Source organism: Artemia franciscana, unplaced genomic scaffold (assembly GCF_032884065.1).
Source record: "Artemia franciscana unplaced genomic scaffold, ASM3288406v1 Scaffold_1482, whole genome shotgun sequence".
NCBI classification, from domain to species: domain Eukaryota; kingdom Metazoa; phylum Arthropoda; class Branchiopoda; order Anostraca; family Artemiidae; genus Artemia; species Artemia franciscana.
Window position 1 is genome coordinate 37,171 of NW_027062842.1, and position 16,111 is coordinate 53,281.

At 32.6% G+C, this 16,111-nt stretch overlaps 1 protein-coding gene and 1 long non-coding RNA gene across 3 annotated transcripts; one reads left to right on the forward strand and one right to left on the reverse strand.

Annotated features, from left to right (window-relative positions):
* Positions 1-199: 199 nt before the first annotated feature.
* On the reverse strand, positions 200-14,347 carry LOC136042562 (uncharacterized). Of its 2 annotated transcripts, none has more exons than XM_065727533.1 (6): positions 14,140-14,347; positions 11,805-11,968; positions 4,754-4,910; positions 2,671-2,809; positions 1,573-1,670; positions 200-552 (listed from the first exon to the last, which is right to left on the reverse strand). In XM_065727533.1, the coding sequence occupies exons 2-6, from the start codon at positions 11,861-11,863 to the stop codon at positions 268-270; spliced, it is 738 nt and encodes a 245-aa protein (XP_065583605.1). In that variant the 5' UTR covers positions 11,864-11,968; positions 14,140-14,347; the 3' UTR covers positions 200-267. The 2 variants fall into 2 exon arrangements, with proteins under 2 accessions (XP_065583605.1, XP_065583604.1); XM_065727532.1 differs by having other exon boundaries at positions 4,748-4,910.
* Positions 11,865-14,728, forward strand: LOC136042564 (uncharacterized). The gene is made up of 2 exons (XR_010621349.1): positions 11,865-11,984; positions 14,120-14,728. It is a non-coding gene; the product is annotated as an uncharacterized LOC136042564 (long non-coding RNA).
* Positions 14,729-16,111: the final 1,383 nt, after the last annotated feature.

A 16,111-nucleotide genomic window follows, 5' to 3' on the forward strand; every position in this document is an offset into this window, starting at 1 on the left:
CAAGGGTTAAACGCAAATCACTTTCTCTTACAAAATTTAATTTTTTTTTTTGCTAAATCATAAACAAAAAAATGTTTTAGTTTTCTTTAGATTACAACAATTCAGAAGAATGTGGACGATGGGATAAGAAATTTTTGATACATTATTTCTATAAGCCCTCATAGTATTTTTCAAAGTGTTGGCAAAATTTCTGCTTGGGTAAAAATGAAACACCAAAAATAATTATTTTCAAGATTTTAGAGAATAATTGCACCACCTTAGCCTAATTTAGTAATAAAAGAGCATCATGCAATAACTCACTCTGCGGTACGATCCATAGAATTTAGGGAAGTATGGTGACTGTAACTTGGCCAATGCTTCAACTTCCCTGTAGATCTTCTCACTTGATCGGTGAGGTTGTTCAACATCAACAATCTTGATTGCGACCGTTTCGTTGGTAAACTTGTCCTGTGCTTTGAAAACGGCACCAAAGCCGCCACGACCAAGCGGGACAAAATTGTGATATATCGATAGTGGGTCAGCTTTCTCTCTAGCTATTTGCTTTGTTGAAACCTATAAAATAAAGACCCAGGTACAAGTGACCGTCCTAACAACTGCAGAATGTTTTTGCGGGCTTCACAGCGACTTTCAGTACTATAGAAAAAAATATTGATTTTAAGTGCTTAAATACTTTTTCGTGCTATTTTAGCAACTCTGAGCAAGTGCTACAGTACTAAACATTATAAAAAGTACTGACTGTACTGTACTGTCAGTACTAAAAAGTACTGAGTACTAACATTTTTAAAGCCTTTTCTCTTTTTTCTCCGGATTCTATAACAGAATTAAAATATTTGCCATTTGACAGGGGTGTTAATATTGGATTTGGGTCCAAGGTAGTAATTAAGCCTACATTTAAGTGTGCTAATAGATGGGCTAAACTCACCATGCTGACATTTGCTACCAGTAAACCCACGTGGACAAGCACATCCTGATTCATTTTTCCTTAAGCAGCATCCCTTCCTATAGTTATAAACTATAGTTATAGCTATATTAGTTATAAACTAAATTTGCTAAACTATTTACTTTATACTAATTTCTTTTTACAATCTGTACGGTATTTTTGGGAGTTGCTCTTTCTCGAAGACAACTATCTGCAAATACACTTGAAATTCTTTGCAAGTTCGTATTCTTTTACCTATAAACAATTCTATTTCTTTTCTTTTTTGTACGCTACAGCCAAAATAACAAACAAGCAGGCACCATTTTAGTTAACACTCTCTTCCGATAATCAAGCAAAAACATCATGTATTTATCGAGGATTATCAACTGAAAATGTGATGTTGACAAAACGAAAAATTTTGGTTCTTGGCTCAAAACAGCGTCCTTTTTCCTTAAGCAAATAGTTTAGTAATTTGGTGCTATATGTGTTAAACACTACGGATGATCTGAAAGATACAAAGGTGATGTTAGGTAACCAAAAAGATCGATCTCGTGGATAGCTTTATCAGCCTGGTTTTATTTCATTTCCATTTATTGTTGATCCTAAATTAGGTTCTATATTAGATATGTTTGATTATACAAAAAAGCACTTACCAGAGAAATAACTGTAGCAAGTAGAATCATTCTTATGAGGAGGCCACAACATTTTTGGTGGAACTTCCAAATGTACTTTCTCATAACGGCAAATGAATCTAAAAGAAAAAAGAAGCAGATAAAAAGAAGAATTTATACTCGCTAGGCTACTATTTGGTTTACATTGCAAATACAAAAAGCAAAGTAAATTCGACAAAAGCAATTTATGAAACATGGGAAGCAAATGAATTGACTATATAAACACCTTAAGTACTGCCGATGCCTTGCGTGTTTTTTTACTTATAACTACGAAAAGAAAAGGCCGTGTTAATTTACATTGTTCTGCTTACGGAAATATGCAGCAAATAAACTTATGGTGTTAGTAAATCTCCAGTGTTACCTGAATATCAAATCTCAAAATCCCAACAGTCTAAATGATGTAAAGAAAACTAATAAATGACTAACTAAAAACCAGTTAATCCTCCCCAATTAAAATCCTATTTTTTTTTTTTTTTTTTTTTTTTTTTTAGTTGACGTATAAGCCACAACACGGTAAAAGCATTTGTTTACAAGCCATAGTCTCCATGCCGTTTTACACATATTTGTTCTGAGCTTTCTCTCAGTTGATCCTTTTCGTCGTTTTGTGTTTTGCTTTTTTTCCTTTTTTTTGTTCATGTCCAACAGGATAGCAGATAGAGTGCACCGTTGGCCCAAAACTGCTGTTTGACAGACAATGTGGCCCACCGGCAAAAACATTTGTAGACTCCTGCTCAAACAGATAGTAATTAGAAATTTCTGCCACAATTCTTCCTTGTTTATCTTCCCAAATTCTGGCTTTCAGAAAATAATATTGCTCTAATGTTAAACTTTCTTCCATCGAGGAGAAATAAAGAATCATTGAATAAAAAGAAAGACCAAGAAAGTTGGGGAACATATAAATATCACCTTTCGAAATATTTTTCCCATCTACTTAGTGAAAAACTGCTACAATTCAGATATAATAAAGATGGAGACAGGACTCTGCCTATTATATATTTTCTTCTTGGAATTTACAAATAATTCAAAAACTTCGTATGAAACAGCTAGCCTAATAGAATAAAAGGACAATATGCAACTTACACTCTGTGAAGTGGGGTCCTTCAGAAGCATCTGCAGAAACCAATTTCATATTTGATTGAACAGGTTCTTGGACAGATTCTGTGCCAATAGTAACCACAGCTTTTGTCGGTAGCTTTATGTGGAATGCTTCACAAGCAGCCTAAAAAGGACAATGCGTGGTCTAAATGGACCCATATTTTTCTTAACTTTCTATTTCTACCCAACTTCATTCTTTATAGTTAGGCAATTCTTGATTAATCACACAAGAGTCGATCACTGTTAGAACCTTTTAGAGAAATGCTATACACAAATCTCTTTATGCTTGTGAGCATATGTAAAATACCTTATAGGGAATAGAATAAAACACTTAAAACGCACATTAGAAAAAAAAAAGCGACAAAGAACCCATTTTTTTAGACATAAAGCGAAGATAATACAATACGTAAGAAGGGTAAGAAGGACGTGGCTCCCCGCCAAAAAGGAGGAAGAAAGAAGGAGTTTAAGCTGTTGTATTAATAAATATAGTAGACAAATATTAGTGGTTTTTTCTTGATAAACCTAAATAAGATTCCTGTTTATCCCCTGGTCAAAATGTAAAACTTTTACAAGTTTTATTTAAACAACTTATAGCAATTGTATGTATATCAGCCAATTGTAATTGTCCATTGAATTGTTTTGCATATTTTTTTTTTATAGTTTTTGTAGTTCAATTTTATTGCTTATTAGCCAGTTTTAAACAACTATTGTATTTATTTATACAGATTTATTCAAAATCTATTTGCTACGCACACACATTCCCAGAGACCCTAAATATTATACTTTGGCGTAACCCGATTATATATAATATCTGCTGCTATACTCTGAATCGGCTATCCTGTATCCTTAAAAGACGTCCCCGAAAACTTCTCGGCCACACCCTCCGCCGCCCCAAAGTTGATAACTCTTACCCAATGGAGGCAAAGCTGAGGGGGGGGGGCTGTAGAAATTATTCAGATAGTTAGCATGACATCTAGAGAGGAATTTCCCCTAGTTGTTTGTATTTTAACTATTTGCCTAACATTTAGAGAGGAGCATATTGAATTCATCGTAAGTTCATTGGGATTACAAACCAGAAAAAGTCCTGCGCTTGGGTACTTAGAGACAACAAAATCAGCGCTGGTCTGCAACTGCTGGAGAAATTTGCGTTTTGCATCAACATTTTGGTTTGTCCAGTAATAGAAGAAAGCTATTGCAATGGATATTATAGGGACGGGGGAGTATTTTAGGTATAATACTTTGCCAAAGGATTTCATTGTACTCAGATAAATTAAGAACAGGAATAATTTTAGAAAAAAATATTTAAACTATTTTACTAATATGATATGTTAAAAATAAATGAAAGAAATGGTTTCCATTGATATTTATTTTAAAAGAGTTTCATCTGGTAAAATTTCAACAATGACATTTACAGATGGCAAAGCAGTAATTAGGCGTTTGAAGACTAGGTAGCAGATGAGCTTTTCCTTGGACAGAAATTTGTAAAAGCTGCTGGTCGAAAGGAAAATAAACGAGTCATCTCTTATTTATGATTAACTGAGACAAAATTATAAAACATTCTTTTGTTTGTTGGTTTTTCCTTTTTTTGGACTAAACCAGAATTTTTGTGCATGCTTCCAAATCTAGCGTACCCCACCAGTTTTGGACACACACCTTTTATTTTTGAAACATTATTCTTATTCTTTTTCAGTCTTAACTCTTCCTCCCAGCTTATTCAATTGCACTAGGTAGTTTATTTAAGCGGTTACTTATTTAACATCACTAAAAGTTTAATATAAAAAATTAGCGGTAACTAGATCTTATAGGGCTTCTATGAAATTTTTCGATGTTATTTTAGTCAGAGGAAGAAGAATTTGGAGGATACTGCATTTGAAAGAAAAGGACGGGGAGTTAATCAATGCTACACAATAGCCAATCATGCATATTTTATGGACGTTACAAAAAAAACTAATAAACGCTTTAAATTGGGCTTTAAGACTAGCTATGTGGACAAACTAGACTGTTCTTCCGCAAAGCAAGTTCATTTATCTTAAATTAATAAGTTTAAAACTGTGAATTGTACCTGTACCTTGTTCCATTGGATACGTCCAGGACAACGTGGGGCATTCCTCCAGGCAACTGTACCACCATATTTCAATTCTTCAGTTTTCATGATGTAACCATCTGTTTCTTCGATCTGCGTTTTAATTTCGCTCCAACGGTTTAGATGCTCAGCAGATCCAAATCTAGCATGATGAGACCAAAGAATTTTAGTAGCCCCCACAAAGAGTAGAAATGCCACCACAGATAAGTAAATTGTAGACAAGGAAGATAAGTCAATATTCATTGTGATTACAGTTTCAGTACTTTTAAATGGTATCTTCTTTTTTTCTTATGGGAAAAATCACAAGTATGTCATTTGACGTTAATGACGTGAAAAACAGGGAATAAAAAAAAAAAAAATCAGTTATCGGTTATTTCCAAATCTAATTATATATTTTTTTTACCATAAGTGACAAGTAAATGCTCGGAGAGCATGACTCTTCAAAAAAAGAAAAAAATATTTTTCAATATAGCCTGAAACTATCTTCTTTTTAAGATTCATCAATACTTATCAAGAATTCCTGTTGTCAATAGAGGCAAAAATAACCAAAAATGGCCCAAACAGTTACTTTGCAAACTTTTAAATTTTACCATTTGAAAAGATTCGAGTACAAATTCAAAATATCACGTTTTAAATTAAATTAAATTACAAAGAAGGCATAGGCTTAGATTGAAAGTTAGTTATCTATGATGAATTCACCTTATTTTGTACTAGTGTGCCAAATAAGAACCTGCGAGCTTCAATATTAAATCAGATTTGCTGATATCAAAAAGTTCGTGGCAACGAACAGTAAGTGAATATGGAGCGCATGCTAATAGTAACCGAGACTCGAAAATAGTAGTTTTGACAGTGGTACATACGTAGAAAAATTTTGATTTTTTTAGTGATCCTAAATATGCAATATTCATCAAGTTTCGGGTTACCCAAAAAACTCAAGAGCCTGAAAAATTTACCTGATCTTCAGAAAAAGCGAAAAACACCAACAAAAGGGCAAGTGGTCTTGATGAAAATAATAAAGCCAAATCAACATATCTGAGAACCCTGCAGCCCCAGTACATACTTCAAGTTCTAATGTGTAAAATACAAAATAACGTTTTGTGTACATGAACACAGAAGTGTTTTTATATGTTTTTTTTTTTTGTCTTCCCATTGGTAATCATCTCGAACCAATGGTCCCAGATTATCATTACATAAAAAAACAAGTTTCTTCAACTGAAAGTAAGTAGCAACATTAAAACTTAAAACGAACAAAAATTATTACACATATGAAGAGGTTCACCCTCGTCAATACCTCGTTCTTTACAATAAAATTGGAATTTTGTTCCAACTGTTTAAGAATGACCCCTGAATCACAAAGGCCGTTTAATTAGAATAAATAGCTCTTTTGAAAGTAAAAAGAAAAATACTTTAGCAGGGGTGTCTGATACGATGAATCTGACGGTGTGATTTGTATTAAGATTCTATGGCTTTTAAAGGGGGTGTTTCTCCTTTTTTCGAAAATGAGGTAAATTTTCTAAGGCTCGTAACTTTTTATGGGTAAGACCAAACTTGATGAAACTTACATATTTGAAATGAGCATAAAAATTAAATTCTTTTGATGTATCTATCGGTATCAAAATTCCGTTTTTAGACTTTCTGTTACTATTGAGCCGCGTCACTCCTTAACTACAGTTTGCTTCCAAGAATTGTTTGATCTTAGTCCCTTGGATATATTAAGTCATTTCTGGGGCGACATGAAAATTTCTTCAAGATTATACAAATCAGTTTTATTGGTAAAAAAACACAAATATTGCAAAGATTTTTGATATATCGTAAAAATTGCAAAGATAAAATTTATTAGGAATGATTTAGTATTGGATCTTTTTTTCGGTAGATAATATATTTGAATACAGATGACTGAAAACTTTGCGTTTGGGAGAGACCGAAATTCCTTTATTGAGGTTTTTTCACAGCACTCTCCCCTCCAAGGAGGGGGGAAAAAATCTTAAAGCAACGTGTATGTTATCCCACCCCAACTATTGTTCATTGGTATTTTACGAATTAGGATTTTTTTGATAAAACATTGCATTGTCAGTGTTAATGTGTCTCATCTAGGACAAACTATAAATAAGAGACAAATAATACCAAATAATAATAACGCGAATGAACAGACGCCCAAGTTAACCTTCGATATAAAATCTTCAGTTGTCATGGCTGCAATATCAGCTTTTTTCTATAAATGAGTTTTATGTACCCGCCCAGTCGCAAGTGCTTTTTTGTATCTTTCTTTGGGCGTCTTCTTGGATACCAGGGGCGAGTTGCAGGAAAGGATCAGTAACTGACAACCTGACTCAACCAAAAGGGAAAAAAGAGATAATGCTAACCATATACGAAAAGCAACCGTAAAGAATGCTTCAGCAAACCAGCGACCTATAGTAAAGAGAAAAAAAAGGCTCCTGGAGCACCAAAAAGAAAGAGGGATTTTGCTGATTTCATAAAGCTGATCATCGTATGGGTCAGCAAAGGTGGTTGACAAACCATCAAGGATGAAAATGTTGGCCTTCTTATGGAGCCAAAGATTATAGAAGACAATCTGAACTGTTCTCCTGATATTGTCTTGGTGAAATTAGAGGGCAGCATAACAAAGGAAAGATGCAAAGATGGCATCGTCGGTCAAGGAGGAGGTGAATAACTCAGGAGAGAGATGCTTAGCCCTAGCCCTAGGATACATAACCCTGATAAGAAATTTTTCCATCGACTGTGCAAAAGTGGGATAACTGGAGAAGCTTTCGAGGCTGTTGGTCGCATGAAATCAGTTTCATTTCTCAAGGAGAGATTGGCCTAAGAAAAACTCACATTAAAGAAGGAAAACAAATCGTACAATAAAGCGTTGTTAATAAATCAAGTCACTTTGAAATGAATAAAATCTAATTCTCGTAGTTGATTTTAAAGCAAAAGTATTTTAGTGGATCTTAGGTGCAATCTTGCTTCTTTAGCAAATATGAATGTTAAATCGTTACGTTTAGAAAAAAATAGATAATATATCGACTTATATCTTATCTAGCAATCATCTGACTATTATCCACATTTGTCTCAAATTCCATATGTCAACTAGCCTATTATATATATATATATATATATATATATATATATATATATATATATATATATATATATATATATATATATATATATATATTCATTCATATATGAAATATGACTATATATATGAAAGAAAGATTGAGATGGCTAGGCCACGTTCTACGGATGACAGAATTTCTTTCTTTCATTACATATATGGCAGCGGTAGAAGCAAAAAAATAAACTTTTTTAAAATTGTGATTTCTATAATTTAAGTAAAATATATCAAGCTTTTAAAAGTGGAAAGATACACTATGCTTTTATGAAAAGTGAAATTTTTATTACTAAATTGTTGAGATTTCATCCAAGTTGAAACTGTTTATTAAAACTATTGAAAAAATTGTGAGGGTTTTCAGTTAATACTTTATTGCCTATAGTTAAAACCCTCGTTTTAAATGAATTCTTTGTGTTTTTATGTTTTTGTACTACTTTTTTCTACAACCCTAAACGAACTAGTACTTAATCTTTAATACATCTTTTACGAATATACAAGTTGAAACTTAATCCTTATTTCCAAGACTTCATTACTATCGTTATTACTAAGCGATGCGATAAGGTTAGGCGACATGCTATATGTTTATTAAGATCAATGATTTATAATGCAGTTAAAACCAACAAATTTCAAAAGTTTGTGAACACCAGCTCAAATAAAATTATCACTATTATATGTAGCTCTCCTCGAAAGTCATGGTTTTGAATCAGGAGACTTTTTAAATACTGTTTGTCACTGGATCCTTTAATGAAAGGATCATTCAATAATTCTTCCGCACTTGGTCGTCTATGCGGGTTTCCGATCAGACATCTTTTTATAAAATTATGAAAGTCCATCGTGAATTTATAGTCCAGCTTGTAATCACCACCCAAAAACACATCTGACATATGTTCAATGAATTCCATTTCGGGTTGTCTAAAAAAGGGTGGCTCACGTTGAGACAGCTCGATCGCTGTAATTCCTAGCGACCATATATCCACCTGAAAATTGTATATCTTTAGGCCTATTATAATAAATTAAAGATTTAGATCATCCCTTCTTAAACTATGGGTCGCGACCCCAAATGGGGTCGCGAGAGATTCTAAACTTAAATATTTAAATATGGGATTTTACAGTATTGACGCTCATCTCAGTGTTACTATATTGGTTTATTTTCCACCAGTCTGTCTTGTTTTGATGGACACTGACCAGAAAATTCTTGAATTTACTCGCCGGCTTAATTCTTGGCTAATTTTATTGGAATCTGGCTTATTTTTTTTATTGTAAAAAATACAGTTTGATGAAAAGTAGGACATATAATGATTGTAACTATATTAAATGCAATGAAATTTTTAATTTTGTATTTTTGTATGTTTCTAAACAAATTCTAAAGCTATATGTCTTCATATGTATATGTATATTGCTATCTAATAAATAAATCATCAAAAGATATTTATTTATCTTTCTTTTATATTTCTCTCCTTTCGTTCGTCGTTCATCGCTAGAAAATGTTAAAAGAAGTCTTACGTCCAGCAGTGTCAAACATTTCACCAAAATTTAATTTGTTATGCAATAAAAAACAAGCAAGCCCATGTCACTAAAGTTTTTCCTTTTACTTTAATTTAATCTGAACCACTCACAGACTGCGTTCGAATATATTCGATCAAGCTAAAACGGCGAGAATTTTCTTTTGTTAATATGTTAAGCCCCAATTTACTTTGTCAATACTATCATCTAAATCAGGACTTCTTAAACTTTTTTCATTCACGACCCCGTTAATGATTGGGAGTTTCCTATTGACCCCATAAAAATATAAAAGAAGGACAAATAAATGTTTTTTGATGACTTAGTTATTAGGTAAAAATATGCATTTACATATGGAAGTACAAAGCTTTAGAATTCGTTTAGAAGCATACAAAAATCTAAAACAAAAATTCCGCAAAAAGTTGAAAAATTGTCTATTATATTGACAAAAATTATGAGCTCTATCGGAACATATTTATCAAACAAGAAAATAATCACTCGGTCAAAGTAGGAATATTCTCTTCCCCCACGAAAAATTCCTTATGGATCTTTTAAAACCATTTCTTCGTTTTTGTGCTAGTAATCGTAATGTATTTTATAAATGTTGGAGTGAGACTCGCCCTTAGTCCTAACTATGGACACTTTTAGGAACTTATACCCTTTGAGACGTGCATCGAAAGTGCTATTTTCTATGAGTTATATTCTTTAGTGACAGGAAACGAATTTAACACATGTGATGCCAAAAAAAACAGAATTTTATAATCATTGGTTTGGAGCAACTTCGCATCGACTATTTTGACTTAAATTTTTATACAAATTTTCTGTTTCTTAAATAAATTATTAATATTTTAATATTATGATTAGGTATTTGCAGAAGACATAAACATTTATAATTAACTTTAGAGGTATTTCCAGAAATTCTTTGCCACAATTGGTAATTATCTAACCTAAGCGATAAATCGAAAAAGCGAAGGATCTTTAAAAGACCAAAAACAGTCCTTTTTTGTTTTGTTTTCTCCCTCCCAACAAATTTATTCGTTTATGTTTGAAACGCAGAGGTTTATTCTGATAACCATTTCCATAAGACAACGCGTCGTAAATTCTACAAACCTGTGTACCACTTAGGCTTTTATAATCTAATATAGATTACACGATAAAACTGACCCAAACTGCATTAAAATTACGTGGCATGTTTCCCGCTCTATGACTTTCATTCAAAATTAACCTCATAGCATGGAGGATCAAACGGACGTTCAATGTGATTACGTGATTAATACAAAGGGACGGGTACGAAGAAAAATCACGTTCAAGTCGGTGATTAATCCCATAAGATCGGTGATTTTTCACCCATAAGAAAATCAAAAGCTTTTTGATATTTCTTTTATTTTCATTTTTTTTTTTTTTTTTTTTTTATGTTTAAACCGTCCAAATAGTGGACGGATTTTGCGTAAGAGATGAGGATTAAAAATTTGAGAAAAAATACAAAAATAGCATTATTTTGACGAAAACTATGATAATGACAGAGAACACAACGAAAATCTAAATATTTTGGAGCCTAACGATCTAAAATCTCGCCTCCCAACTTGGGAGAAAACAAAGGGAGAAAATTGGAAACAACTTGGGAGAAAATCGCTATATGTCACTTGGTTAATACCAAGTGCCATAAAATCCATTTATAAAGACGGCATTCGAGAAAAAGCAGGCTAGTTGAAACTCATTTTAATTAAAAATCATTATATTGTAGCGAAGAAGACAGAAAGAAGCAAGGGATAAACCAAAGTCTATAGCAGATTAGTAAATTAAAAGTAAAACACTCGGTTTATGACAACTTTATTTTTGACCATTTTTGTTCTCTGGTGTGCATTTAAAGTTTTTCTTTGACCCCCCCCCAGAATAAAAATCCCTGAGACGGCTGAGACCTGGATCAAAAATTACCCTTGATGATGGAATTGCCTTGTGGCTTCCACAAAACTCATAGATGTTGCTAAAAAAAAAAAAAAAATAAATAAAAAAAAAAAAAAATAACTATCTTAAAAGAGAAAGGGACACTTCAAGTATTGATTATAATTCTTGATTGATTATAAACAATGTTCCATGTATTTTTATTATAACGTTTTATAACTGCAAGAGTCTTTTTGAATGACAATATAGCCGTATTAATAGCTTTTACGCATGATAGATGATGGCCAAAAAAGTGTTTTATGGTTGTTTATGTCAGATCAATCATTCATCGGCTTTTTGAGATCAATCAGATCTCAGACGAAGATATAGCACCAGGTCTCAGTGTATTTTTGCATTTTGCGACAAAAACTCCCTGTACGTAAAATGTATTTGCATTTACTACTTTGATATTGGCCACTTGCTCAAGGTTGCAAAACTGTGTGGACATTATATTTATTATTCAAGAGAATCAATAAATACCTTTTTGTTGTAGCGAGAATTAAACAGTTGTTCTGGCGATAACCATAGTCGTGTACCATACATTGTGTCCTGTCCAGATATCCATTGACTATCAGTTGCTTCAATGATACCGCCTAGGTCCCCGATTTTCACCTCTCCATTACCGCCAATTAGAATATTGGCAGCTAAAAGTAAAAACAGGTAATTTTGCTTTTAAATTTTCGAAAATCGCAATTAATTATTTGCCAATTATGTTAGGATAATATAATTAGGGATAAACCAAAGTAACATTAACTAATCCTAGAAAATATCCTTAAAATTACTTATTAAAAATTTAAAAAAATACCCTTAATAGTTATATTAGAATAAAATACACTATTGCAAATATAATGACCGCCAAGCCGTAGTCCCGTCTGTCGGAAAAAAAAGCCGAAATAAATGATTTAAGTGTGTTTTCCTTGCTTTTAACCTTACACTTGTATTACAGAAACGGATAATTGAAACGACAAGAAGTTGGTTTAAAAAGCTTGTATTAACGCTAATTAGCTCCTATTTATTGCCTACTAATCATGTGTTTGTCTTAATAATACTATTTTTTAATGCCCCTTACTTTCAATTGGAAAAAAACTTGTTTTTGTTATTGAATTACAGATCGATTTTAAATAATGCTAGCAAACTTGCTCCATTTCCATGGACAATTCTCCCCCCCCCCCCCCACGAGAGGTTGTTTCCACATAAATTACCCCCTCCCTTGCCAGAGAAATTCCTCCAGATAATTCCATTCTAGCTCAGAATTCCATACGGAAGGTTTCTTGCAGACGATTCCGGTTGAATTTTTTTCTTAAGTCAATTTAAGAAAAATTGAGGGCCAACCAACAAAAGGGCCAATTAAAGGCCCTTTTGTTGGTATTTTCCAATAATTTGTTCAATTTAACTTTTTCTTCTTGAAAATGACGACCAAATCGAGGTATGATCTATCCCAAATCGATAATTTATGGAAAGATCTATTCAACTCTCCGCCACGCTTTAGTCTCTCTTTCTCTCTCTCTCTATCCCTCTCTCTCTCGCTCACGTACTCACTCAAAAAACACAGCCTAAGGAATGGAATGGTTGCTCCATGACTATTTCATGGAGTAATCTCAAACATGCATTGTTTGAGGATTTTTCTCTCTTTTGTACGTCCTACCCCCGAATACGCTTTCTCTCTCTCTCCCTCTTTCTCTCGCCCACGTACTCACTCACAAAACACAGCCTAAGGAATGGAATGGTTGATCCATGACTATTTCATGGAGCAGCCTCGAGTGTGCATTGTTTGAGGATTTTTCTCTCTTTTGTACGTCCTACCCCCAAATACGCTTGTCCTGTTTGGCATCCTGGCATCTCCAATGAATTGTCGGACAGAATAGAGGCAGTTCAAAAAAAAGTGCCTAAGCATTATCTTCAATGGGGGTAAAGTGCCTTACATTTCCCTTCTTTGGAGAGCAAATCTAGTCACCCTTAAGAGAAGGTGAGCACAAATGCTGAACAAGTATCTGATGCATTTCTTGTCAATATGGACATTTTAGGAATTGCTTTACCCTGGAGTGGGAAGCTTCTCCTGCCTGCACTAATATTGGTATAAAAAAAATTCAGCACAAATGCTGAACAAGTATCTGATGCATTTCTTGTCAATATGGACATTTTAGGAATTGCTTTACCCTGGAGTGGGAAGCTTCTCCTGCCTGCACTAATATTGGTATAAAAAAAATTAGCCGCAAGCATTAATAGCCGCAGAGTCATTGAATAGCATACACAATTAAGGATTAATTTATCAGGTCACACATTGATTTCACAAGCTATTATATCAATAGTGAGGAATATACAATTTTTAATTGTAGAAAAAAGAACCCTTTAGTTACTCGAAATGAAAAAAAAAACACCATAGTATGAACTCCGGAAATTGGTTATTTCTCTCAATAAAACGCAAAATTTTTAGTTATTTTAGAAATTCTAACGCTAATGTATAGTGAGTACTAATCAAACAGTTAATGGTAACAAACTATAAGTAAGGAGTGATATGACTCAATAGTAACCGAAACTATAAGAAACTCTTGCCACAAGAAAGATCACAGGTGTGTGTTTATTTGACTCTTTTTTTCCCAGGAGTGGTCGTATCGAACCAGTGATCGTAGAATATTAGACGAAGAAAAGTAAGGAATGCGAGATTTGATTTTTTACAATCTATTACAAAATTAATGTGAACACTATTGCAAAGAGGTTTATCACCCTGTGATTAATAACTATTATATTAATATTAGGATTAATAGATTAATAACTATAATTATTCTTATTTTTAGGCAAGTAAAAAGAAACAAACCTTTGATGTCCCTATGGATCAAGTTATTGCTGTGGAGGTAATTGATCCCCTTCAGAACTTCCCGGAGTATGATTCTGATATAGAACTCGTCGACTGGGCCTCTCATCATCAAATCCATAGCTGAGCTTCCATTGATGAACTCCATTATTATCCAAAGTTTTTGGTCCTACAAATAAAGATCAGAACACATTTATCAAAGAAGAGAATAATCACTCGGTCAAAGTAAGAATATTCTCTTCCCCCACGAAAAATTCCTTATGGATCTTTTAAAACCATTTCTTCGTTTTTGTGCTAGTAATCGTAATGTATTTTATAAATGTTGGAGTGAGACTCGCCCTTAGTCCTAACTATGGACACTTTTAGGAACTTATACCCTTTGAGACGTGCATCGAAAGTGCTATTTTCTATGAGTTATATTCTTTAGTGACAGGAAACCAATTTAACACATGTGATGCCAAAAAAAACCAGAATTTTATAATCATTGGTTTGGAGCAACTTCGCATCGACTATGCATCCTTTTCAACTTCGCATCCTTTTTATAACTGATTGACCTGAAGTTTTGATCTAGATTAAAGAAGTGGTTTTTCAAGGTGTTATACTTATCAACCCCTCATATTACAGGCCCTTCAGAGGTGAAAATGCGTTAAATAGTAAAAAAAAAAACTGCTTTTTGACCTATCTGGCAATCCGGTACTTAATTTGATATAAAATGATTCTTTAGCCGCAGGAATCCAGCAAATAATGACCTGCGTACTTTACTTCCCCCCCCCCGTTCCGTGAAGGTGAAGATTGATAGCCTACTGGGGTACGAAAAACTTGATTTCTGAGAGCTGATTTTTATGAACATTTTGGTGTAAAAAACCCGAGGTCAAACCGTATTTTTCCTCCACTACTCGGTATATGGCTCTAGATGCTATTGTACAGTGTACTAAACCTCTCTTTTAAGGGTGGCAGTTGCCGTGGCACAAAATTTATTTAAATGTCAATAGTTCATAGTTAAAATTGGACCACTAATTTATCCTAAGCAGTTCAGCAGTATGTCAAAGGGGTCTACAACACCATACCTGATTTGTCTGCATGATCTTATCCTCGAACATGTGTAACACTTGCAAGGGGAAAGCATATGCGGTCACCACAAACTGTTTGAGAAATTCTCTTAAGTACAGAGACTATATGAGGAAACATTGTATACTCTGTTTTTTCTATATATATATATATATATATATATATATATATATATATATATATATATATATATATATATATATATATATATATATATATATATATATATATATATATATATATATATATATATATATATATATATATATATATATATATATATATATATATATATAAATATATATATATATATATATATATATATATATATATATAAATATATATATATATATATATATATATATATATAAATATATATATATATATATATATATATATATATATATATATATATATATATATATATATATAATATTTTTGATAACTATTTTTGATAACTAATATTTTTGATAATAATAATTTTTTGATAATAATATTATCAAATATTTTGATAATAATATAATAATATTTTGATAATAATATTTTTGATAACTAAGTCATCAAAAAACATTTATTTGTCCTTCTTTTATATTTTTATGGGGTCAATAGGAAACTCCCAATCATTAACGGGGTCGTGAATGAAAAAAGTTTAAGAAGTCCTGATTTAGATGATAGGATTGACAAAGTAAATTGGGGCTTAACATATTAACAAAAGAAAATTCTCGCCGTTTTAGCTTGATCGAATATATTCGAACGCAGTCTGTGAGTGGTTCAGATTAAATTAAAGTAAAAGGAAAAACTTTAGTGACATGGGCTTGCTTGTTTTTTATTGCATAACAAATTAAATTTTGGTGAAATGTTTGACACTGCTGGACGTAAGACTTCTTTTAACATTTTCTAGCGATGA

Excerpts from the sequence above, each read along its gene's own strand:
- LOC136042562 (XM_065727532.1), bottom strand. The coding sequence starts at position 11,863 with ATGGTACACGACTATGGTTATCGCCAGAACAACTGTTTAATTCTCGCT. Across the intron at positions 2,810-4,747 it reads TCCAATGGAACAAGGTACAG|GCTGCTTGTGAAGCATTCCA; the intron begins GTACAATTCACA and ends TGTCCTTTTTAG. Across the intron at positions 1,671-2,670 it reads AGGACCCCACTTCACAGAGT|ATTCATTTGCCGTTATGAGA; the intron begins GTAAGTTGCATA and ends TTTTTCTTTTAG.